This window comes from Eutrema salsugineum, unplaced genomic scaffold (assembly GCF_000478725.1).
Source record: "Eutrema salsugineum unplaced genomic scaffold, Eutsalg1_0 scaffold_7, whole genome shotgun sequence".
NCBI classification, from domain to species: domain Eukaryota; kingdom Viridiplantae; phylum Streptophyta; class Magnoliopsida; order Brassicales; family Brassicaceae; genus Eutrema; species Eutrema salsugineum.
This window is the reverse complement of record NW_006256486.1, coordinates 11,222,224-11,232,175: the sequence shown is the minus strand read 5'-3', so window position 1 is coordinate 11,232,175 and position 9,952 is coordinate 11,222,224. Positions and strand designations below refer to the sequence as shown.

At 35.5% G+C, this 9,952-nt stretch overlaps 1 protein-coding gene across 1 annotated transcript; it reads right to left on the bottom strand.

Moving 5' to 3' along the window:
• Positions 1–460: 460 nt before the first annotated feature.
• On the bottom strand, positions 461–1,447 carry LOC112083101. The gene has a single exon (XM_024150832.1). It carries the CDS (start codon positions 1,445–1,447, stop codon positions 461–463), a length of 987 nt encoding a protein of 328 aa, XP_024006600.1.
• Between the last annotated feature and the right edge of the window lie 8,505 nt (positions 1,448–9,952).

Here is a 9,952-nt window from a genome sequence, read left to right as displayed (position 1 = left end):
GTCCGCTGTGATCCCTGTGAATTACGTATTACATCTTCCACCGTCTCATATCTTCGCTTGCGTCGTCTACCAGCTGCTCTCCATGTTTCTGGTGCAAGAACTTTGAAATTTTCAATGTCCAATGGGACGACTCATGCATCCTCGGGAACGGCTATTGGATTAATGCTTTCTTCATAAGCTATTCTCTATACGGCAGTGGTATACCTAGAATGCAATGTATTTTAAATGTAAGAGAAAAAAATCGAATATTGTAAAAGGAGATTAAGATTGCTATAGTAAACCTTGGATCAGTAAGTGTGTGTGGTTCCTTGTTCACCGAAAAACCAGCTTTGATGGCATGTCTGCAAGGGATTTTTAACAGTGTGTACTTCCCACAAGTACACGTCCTTAGCTTCAAGTCAACTACACAATCGAATTTGTCTCCTCTAACCAAAAATCGATTCAAGCTAACTGGATGAACTCAAAGTGATTTACCCTTCTCAATCCTCCTGTCAATTTTTTTTTCGGTCTCAATAGTTAATGGGGCATTATGCTTTGAGCTTACTCTTCTTCGATCATAAAACCATTTGGTTAACATTTCTCTGATGCTGTCTAACAAAGGAATGACAGGAAACTCTCTGGGTGCTAACAGAACAGAATTCAGCGACTCAGCTGGGTTAGTGGTTCGAATGTCATATCTGAATCCAGAAAACCTACATCGCGCCCACTTTTCCACACCAGCCTCCATCAAGTATTTTGCAACGAGCTGACTAATATTGCGAATATCATTGAATCGCCTCTCAAATTCAGAAACCCTATATTCTTTAGACGTTTTTACAATTAAACCAACCAAACCCTTTGTCTTGAAATGGGATGCCACATTACTCAACAAATGATGTATGCAAATTCCATGTGAAGAGTGCGGATAAACTCTAGCAAGTGCTTTAGTAACAGACAAATTTCTATCTAACACAAAAGCTACACCATGCCCATCAGCTCTAATGACCAATAGCTGCCTGAAAAACCACTCCCAAGAACGATCATTCTCAGAATCAACAACCCCAAATGCTATTGGATACAAGCTGGAGACACCATCTAAAGCTGTAGCAACAAGCAGCACACCTTTGCATTTGCTTTTCAAAAACGTGCCATCAACAACAATAACCCTACGCATGGCTCTATAGAAACCTCTAATCGACTGGCCGAAAGCAATTAATAGATATTTGAATCTATTATCGGAATCAGTTTCGAAATGAGTATGCGTACCTGGATTAGCTTGTTTCGACATGTGCAAATATTTGGGAATTTTGCCATAACCTTTTTCTGGAATTCCTCTAGCAACACTAACTGCATATTCACGCGCATTCCAAGCATGTTGGTAGGAGATCTCGCATCCATACTCAGTTCGCATAAATTCCATGATTTCCCGAGGTATTGGCCCTTCTTTAACACCTTCAGACCTATGCATAATCTGTAGTCCAATTGTTTTCGTTGAAGCTGTTCTACCGATTTTTGTTTTTTTCGATGGAGCACATGTATGTTCAGCAACATACTTGTTTATTTTGAAATAGGTTGAGCCTTCTAAACATTCTGCACGAACGCTCCAGTTGCACACTCTATCTTTGTAGCGTATTGACCAGATTTTTTTTGTCGATTTCTTCACATCATAATCAAAGTTGTGCTGCATTGCACATATTTCCAATGTCGCTTTCAAATAGTTTTTTCTTTTGAAAAGTTGCCCCTTCTTGACAGCGTCTACCAACCAACACCGAGATTCTGAGTGAATTTTTTCTTCCTCCTCACCAAACAAAATATCTTCACCATCCTCGCCAAGACCTTCTAACTTACGAGCACCTGTTGTGCAGCCATCATTTTGTCGTTGTAAGACTAAAGCTTCAGTTTTTTCCTGCCGTTTCTCATCGCTGCCTGAGTCAGATGGCTCTTTATTCAAATCAATGTTGACAAGTTCGCTTCTAATTGCAGATGGACCTGTCAGTGTCACACAGAGCCGAACGGAAGGGTTTTTTTTGCATATCCAACAAAATTTTTAACTTGACGGTCATTTGTGATAATGACTGGGGGAAACCCTGATTTATCAGTCAAATCACTAGGTAGATAACTGATTTGAACATGCTGATCGACGATACCATAGTCCTCATGCACCATCATTTTTAACTCCTCAAAACTTGTACTCGATTCCAGCGTTATCAATCTTCCTCCTTTCTCTTCATCGACAATAAAATCCCACTCTCTCTTCAAACCAGAAGTCCATAATCCATATGTTACGTAGATTTGTAACATAGTTTAAGGTAGTTGGTACGAAAAAACAAGGAGAAGACGTAAAAATTATGAAGAAAACGTAAAAGTTTGTAGGTTGAAGGAGGAGAAAAAACGCTAGGTGAGGAGGAGAAGAAAAAAATTGGCGACAGAATTCTGTAAATTGAAAAAAAAGTTTTAAAAAATTAATTAGGAAATTAAATATTATGAAAAGGAAAGTAATATATTCTCTAGATCTGCTCCTAGATTTTCGGAAATTCATTTGACCGAATTGTAGAATAGGTATTCTATAATTCTAGAACAAAGAGTTTCCGTAGAAATGCAATTCTACTAAGTTGTAGAACAAAGAGTTTCCGTAGAAATGCAATTCTACTAAGATGTAGAACAAAGAGTGAACTATAGAAATATAATTCTACAAACTGTAGAATAATGGTAAATTTATAGAATACGGTTTCATATCTTTGTAGAACATAGAAGAAATGTAGAAAACTAATTCTATATTTTTAGTAGAAAACTAATGAAATAGTAGAAAGCCTATTCTATAATTTATAGATTTATAGAATGTACTTTCTACTAATTTGGAAAATATTTGTAAAACAAATGTTTTAATTTTTTTTTTAAAATATTATGTTACGGAATGTCTTTGTAATTCCCTTTTTGATTTTTCCAAAATTTTTTAGACTGTAAAACTATTTTTTTTAAAATTTTCGTAATTCTAAAAAGGAGTACTTATGTCCAAAAGTGGCCAAATTTGAAAAAGTCTTAAGGAGACAATACTACAGTTTTTTGTCCTATAAATATAATTGCCCCAATAGGAAAACATGTAAAAATTTAGAATTTGAGGAATTATTAATCATTACTAATAGATCGGGTAATATAAGTCCCATGGAAACCAACATATTAGAAAAGTAAAGCGTTAAAGAAGATATACAACATTGTTGTATACCAATTATTTGGAAACAGGAAACGTATAAACTATTTGGGTAATTGGATATGAATCCAACTTTAAACTTCAACATATTCCCATTATTAGAAGAATGGTTTGAACAGAGTTTTAATCTGAAATCTGTCTAATTTTATTGAATTATAAAAAGCAAATGTTGATATTAATCCATTAGGTTAAAATAAAGCATAGCAGAAATTAAAATAAGTTTCAAGACATCGAAAATAGGAGGACATCACTCCTTAAACTTGATAACTAAAATATGAAATCCTTAACAATGTTAGATTCATCTTTATCCATCCCTCATAGTCGAAGGTCCAGCAGTTTCAGACGAATTCATGACCCTTTTCAGAATTTTGCAAATTAGAAACTGCAATATATCAGTGAGCATCAAAAGATTAAGCATTATGATTAGAAAAGATACAATAAATTTATGGCTTACTAACTTGTTCTGCAACTTTGCAACATCATCAATTGGTGGAGCAATGAGAAAGCGGGAAAAACGAACATTTTCATGTTCATGGATTGACAATTTCTCTACACATAGTTAAAATAAACAATTAGAAATTGATATTAACAATGAATCATTAAGAATGAGTACAAAGAAAAATTAATTTGGTTAACATACCTAGATTTTCTTTACCGTCCAGTCAGTTAAAATGCATATAGCTAATAGACCTTTCAGTCCTTTACATCTTTCTTTGATGCCAACAGCAAAGAACCCATGAAAAGCAGTTGAAGGTATATGTTTAAATTACATATGAGTAAGATATAGTAAAACTTCGTATTAGATACAAACAAATAAGTATATACGGACACTGAATCTTGAATGGTAAACTTGAGAGCTCGCACAGTTTATCCATCGGGATAGCACATTGTGTAGAGATTGCCAGCAGTTTCAAGAACACCCATCAAATCTGTTTACATAGTTAAAGATTATATATACTAAAACTAAGTGCATAGATATGAATATGTATTGTATTTCTAAACAAAGTTATATTAATACAACACATATGACTATCAATTTATATATGTTATAAGTAGAAAATTACCAACAAGATAGTACTGCGCATATGGTTTTCTATAAATGTTAGTGAATTCTACGAAGTATATGAATGGATCTTCTGTCAGTGGTCTGAGAGGTCCAACCATTATTTTTTCTTTAAAGATGATTTGATCTGCGTGTCTAGTAGTGATTCCTAAGACTTCTCAATCTGAATTAATCAAACAGAAATTAGACATCTCCACCCATTTTCCTTTTAGACAGACCAGTCAAAGTAGGATAGGGTCATGTTTTAAGCAAAGCCGTTGATCCTGCAACCCTACAGAAATAATGTGACGAAGGAAAGAAACATATAGAATGCAGAAAACATACATTTTCGTCAACAAATATGAAGTTCAGGCCAGATAATCTTTGGGAGTCTTATTTTCTGCCAATGTTTGTAACCTTTGACCTTGATATCCCAATCATTTCTCCATGCATAAAGTTGATTAACGAAAGAATAGTCGCCCAATTCTAGAACGGTTTCTTATGTTTTTGAGGTATATAGTGTTCATCTCTGCTTTGTTTTTGATATTCGGTTTATAAAATAAGTTTTGGGGCCATATAAGATAAAAAATATGGTACTTGGCAGCTAAATAGTAAGGTAAAATTAAATGAAAATAATATTTATTCTATATAATCATCTAATTGGCAACTACATTGTTATGCTACTCTGTAAATTTAACTTAACATAAGTCGATGGTAAAAAGATTACTTTATAAGTTGATAAAGAAAAAGTACATCTAAAAATATTCGTAGAAAGCTTAAATGAAATAATTAGATCTTAAATAACAAATAAATCCTATGTCAAAGAAGTAGATAATTCTTTATGACAAAAGACATATGATAATATGTAAATTATTTCTTCATGATGCTTAAGTCTTCTAATTGATAATCATGCATAGTATAACAAATATACTGTTAAGAAAAAATAATTTTAAATTTCCTTAATTTATTTTATATATCTATGTAATCAAAAAAATATAAAAGAATAAGACGTACCTTGAAAGGCTAATAATATAAGCTGCACCTCCTGCCATTGAAACACATTCTTCTAACTACATATAAGTAATATATCATTGACATAATTATTAGTTATTTATATCTTATGAAAATAAAACTTTATTCAACAATTAAGATACATACCCTCAACATTGTTAAGTGTTTTAATTGTTGTAGAGACAATGAATTGAATAATTTTGTTGTATGATTGAATGGTATCTCTAAATTATGTTTGAATGACTGTTAAATCTTCAGTTTCAAACCATGATCCCTTGGTATGTTCTCATCATTTCGGATGAATTTCCTTGTTACTCTGACCTGGATTGTATGACCTTGTAAGGTAAAAAATAAAAATAAAAAAATTAGTTGAAATTCAAATTTCTGGTATTAACAAAATTTAGAGATATCACTATACTTTTATGTCTACCAGATTCATATCAAAAATAATCCTATGATGTCTGGTGTACTGCTTCCACTTCTTAAGTAGCTTAAACCTAACAGTCCATTCTGTTGTAAAACGATTTTAATCAGAAACTTTGTCTATAAGAAGCGTCATTTCATTGTTAACAGAGATTTTTTTTTGTTATGAATAAGCGTGTCTAAGGGAAGGAAAACCATATATATATGTAGAATGAAATATTGAATGTGTTAAGGTTTTCTTTGTAATGTGAACAGATATGATAGATATTAGGAAACTGAAAGATTGGGAATCAAAGAATATTCAAAATCTTGTATATCATTTGAATTAATTATTTAATAAAAATTAAGATACTAACAGAAATAATTATGGTAACAGAGATCTTTTATACGTATGGAATATTTCCTATAATGAAATAGACTTTTATTAATGGTATATATGTATTCTGGTTGAGATTGTGTACATATATACATAATTACTTTTATCCGCATATATTTTCTATAAAAAATTGTATAAATCAATATATGATACATATGGATCAAAACATTAGAAGTACTTAAATGTTCATTGATATTTTGATGCAGTATTGACAGAATGAATACGTTGTTACAAATGACAAATTTCATACTATCAAAACATTGCTACAATGACACACATGTCCATGTGAAGACATACCCATGGGAAGACATACAACAAAGTAAAATAAGAGAGAAATATCAGTGTGATAAAATTGTTGCTGCAACTTCTTCATTTATAGAGTTATAATTAGGGTTTTCATAAAATGTCAATTCAAAACATAATGGCGTGAAGAGCGCAGCATATATTCCCGTAAATGTTAATAATAATATAGTACAGTGATTTATTGACTGAACAGGTAAAGTAGTTTTTTTTTTGTCGACTACTCATCTGCTTAAGTCAAGTCTTGATCGGGAAGATGATGGTTCTGTGGAGTCACCTCTACCGATTCTGTCTGACTTATATGGGAGAACAAGATACCATGCGATCACACCTCTTTATGATGTAAGAACCGGTGGTGGCTATCACACTGAGGATACGGGTGGGAACTAAGACAGGCGGTCGCCCTCTCCTTAGCTCGGTTAATGGTCGATGATGGAATGATCTGACACGCACGCGGTCGCCCCCTTGTGTGGGATCTAAACGGGATGTGATGGCGGCGTGAGTTCACAACACATAATGATGGTGAGTCTCTGATACGGTGAAGGCTCAAAGCTTGCTTGAATCGCACAAACAAACCAAGAACAAAGAGAAATCGCTTCTCGGGTAAACTTTGAAGAAAGTTCGATATTTTATTGATATGGGGAAAAGTCTGCGGACTACAATGCTGCAAAGGAACCTTATAAACTGGTTCGTCAGCTTGAACCTTCTAGGGTTCGACTCTGGACTCAAAACGACAGGACTAAGTAAATAAAACTCAAAGAAAACAAACCTAGTTTAAGAAACAAAGCTCATCGTTTCATTTATTACAGAAATGGAAAGTTTGAAATAAAAGACTTAAACTACACGACTTGAGTCGTTTAACTCTGACACTAAGTCGCTGGAGATGTTGGCTCCTCCTGTAAGCACAATGAAATAATTGAAATACTAACTTTGGGTGGCGCGGCTCGTTGGTATCGTGTGCGGCCTCATCGTTCATTGAAGTGTCCTGCCTTGGCCTGCTGTGGCTTGGGTCGCTTGAGGCGTCTTCTAGTCCCGGAGAATCTTGATCTTCATGTCCCTTAAGCTCTATGACCGTTGCTTCTTGTATGGCTAGTCGCTCGGCCTCGGGTTAGCTCGTTATCGCGTCCACTTGGTGTGTTGTGAAGCAACTCCAATTCTGCACGTTCGCCTGCGAGGATTCCACGTGCATTAGTCTTATAATATGCACTTGGTTGAGAGAAATTACCTTTGTTGGTCATTTCTAGGTCGTCTGGTGGCTCGGCCTGTGTTGCATGGCATTTCTCGGCTAAAACGAGTGTGGCATCGGCAATCTCCTGTTCTGCTCGTTGGAATTCAATTCTGTCTCGAGCGTTGGCTTCAGGGGATGATTTTGGTCAAGGAATGTCAGCTCCAGGACGGTCGATTTTGTCGTCAGGGTGGTCTAGCCGTTGAGGCTCCATTTTCTCAGATAAAAGTTCTCGCGTATCGGCTAAAAATTCTCGCGCATCGGATATTTTTGGGCTATCTCCGATTTCTTCAGGTTTTAAGCCTGTAAAAGGAATTCTGCTCGGACTGTTAGCTTTTAAATGAAAAGTTGGTCGAGGGATGTTACATTGGCCTTGTGGGAATCGATGGTCTGGTGTGACTTCTCCTTGAGTCATGTTCTCGGGCCCGATTTGGCCGCAAAGGTCGTTTAAACCGTGTATGACTTGTAAATCTGGTAACAGGGGGTTGTTTGGGTCCAGTGAGTTTATAAAGACGTGTAACACCTTCTTGTATTTATTCCTCATTTGTTTGATTTAGGACCGAGTCATGGCCCCGTCTTGGACCTCCGGCATGTGTCTCTCGATGTTTGATGCGGTAGGGTCGATGTCCACATCATTCCCTCCCTCTTCCACTACAAGAAAAAAAGAGTATTGTTACAAAAAATTTCGTCACAATAATCACAATTTCGTAGCAATAAAATTATTGTGACGGTATTTTGACGCTTTTTGAACAATCACAATAAAGTCGTCACAAACTTATTTTCGTAGCAAAACCGTCACATCATTTGTGACGAATATCTCTCGTATCTATATTGTCATTAATGACGACGAAAACTAATAGTAAAAAAATCGTATCAATTAGAGACTATAAAAATGTCTCAAAATTATCACATTTTGCTACATGTATAATGTCCTAAATCTGTCATTAGTTTTGACAGAATTTTAGTTGCAAATTGTAACAAATAATGACTAAAGTGTCGTTGCATATTCCTAACCGTAACAGACTAAAAATATTGTCACAAAACCATCATATAGTGTGACTACTGGACTATTTCAATTTTGTTGCTTCTTTCGACAAAACTTAGTCACAAATCATATAAGTGATAACATGAAAAAGAAATAATTAATTTTTATTATTATTTTTAATTTATATTATATTGTTTCGTCCCAAACCGAAAATTGGAGTTGGTTTACAAAAAGAATAATCGAGACAAAAGTTGAACCGGCTACACATTAACCTAATGAAGAAATCGCCTAGCGATGCCCACCCACCGAACCGCCACGCCGATTTCCGCTGCTGCAGCTTCTTCTTCAACCCCCAATTAACCTCCTCCTAGCTCTCGCTGCCTTCCTCTAGCAGCATCGGAGCACCAGAGAATTTATTTATAATAATCCAAGCAATATACCTTCAGATAAAGAGAAATAATATTTATTATTACCCATTAAAAATGACTCATTTGATCGAGAGAGAAAACGAATCTATCATATGAACCAAAAGCATATTTCAATCTTTTCAAATACTTGCTTCCTTCAAATCCTCTAGCTCCTCCTCCGATGATGCCACCACCACCACCGAGAACTCCACCTTCTCCGTTATGCCTCGCCTGATCCTCCGCCGCAACCTCCGCCTCACATCACCTCCGTCGTCTTCTTTTCACCGCTGGGGATTTTGTCTCTCAGTCAAACTTCTCCGCCGCTCAGAACTTGCTCTCGATCCTCTCGGCAAACTCTTCTCCTTACGGCGATTCCACCAAGCGGCTCGTCCATCTCTTCACAAAAGCCTTGTCTGTTCAGAACCGTCTCGTCGTAAGTGTCCGCGACCGCAACGCAATGCCTCTCCGCCACGATTACACCACCCCTCAGCACCGCCGGAGAGAAAACAGTAGAAAACCTCGAAAACACTTTCTCTCGGAGATGAAGGTCTACTTTTATCGATGTCCTCTCACATCGCCGGCTAGCAACAGAGATGCTCGGAGATCAGATCTGATAGTCAACTAGGGTTTTCGCGAGAGAGAAAAAGTAGGAACAATCGTTCGGTTTTTAGAAAAAGTTTCCCAAACCTTCATATATGCATCAATAATTCAATATCTCTTGCATGCTAAATAACATGTGGCATTGATTTAGGCATCATCTAATTTTCTCGCAGTCGACATCTTAATTAATATATGATATTAATATGCCCGATTTTATATTTGCTAGATTTTGCTATCACATCACCGAATTGAACAAGTTACAACATATTATTGTCATACATACATGACTATGAACTTTGACTGGAAAGTATATGACATATCACACAATTGTTTCATTAATTTTTGGAATAAATTAACGTTTATAACTGTAAGCGCATACATTATTCGAATACTCAA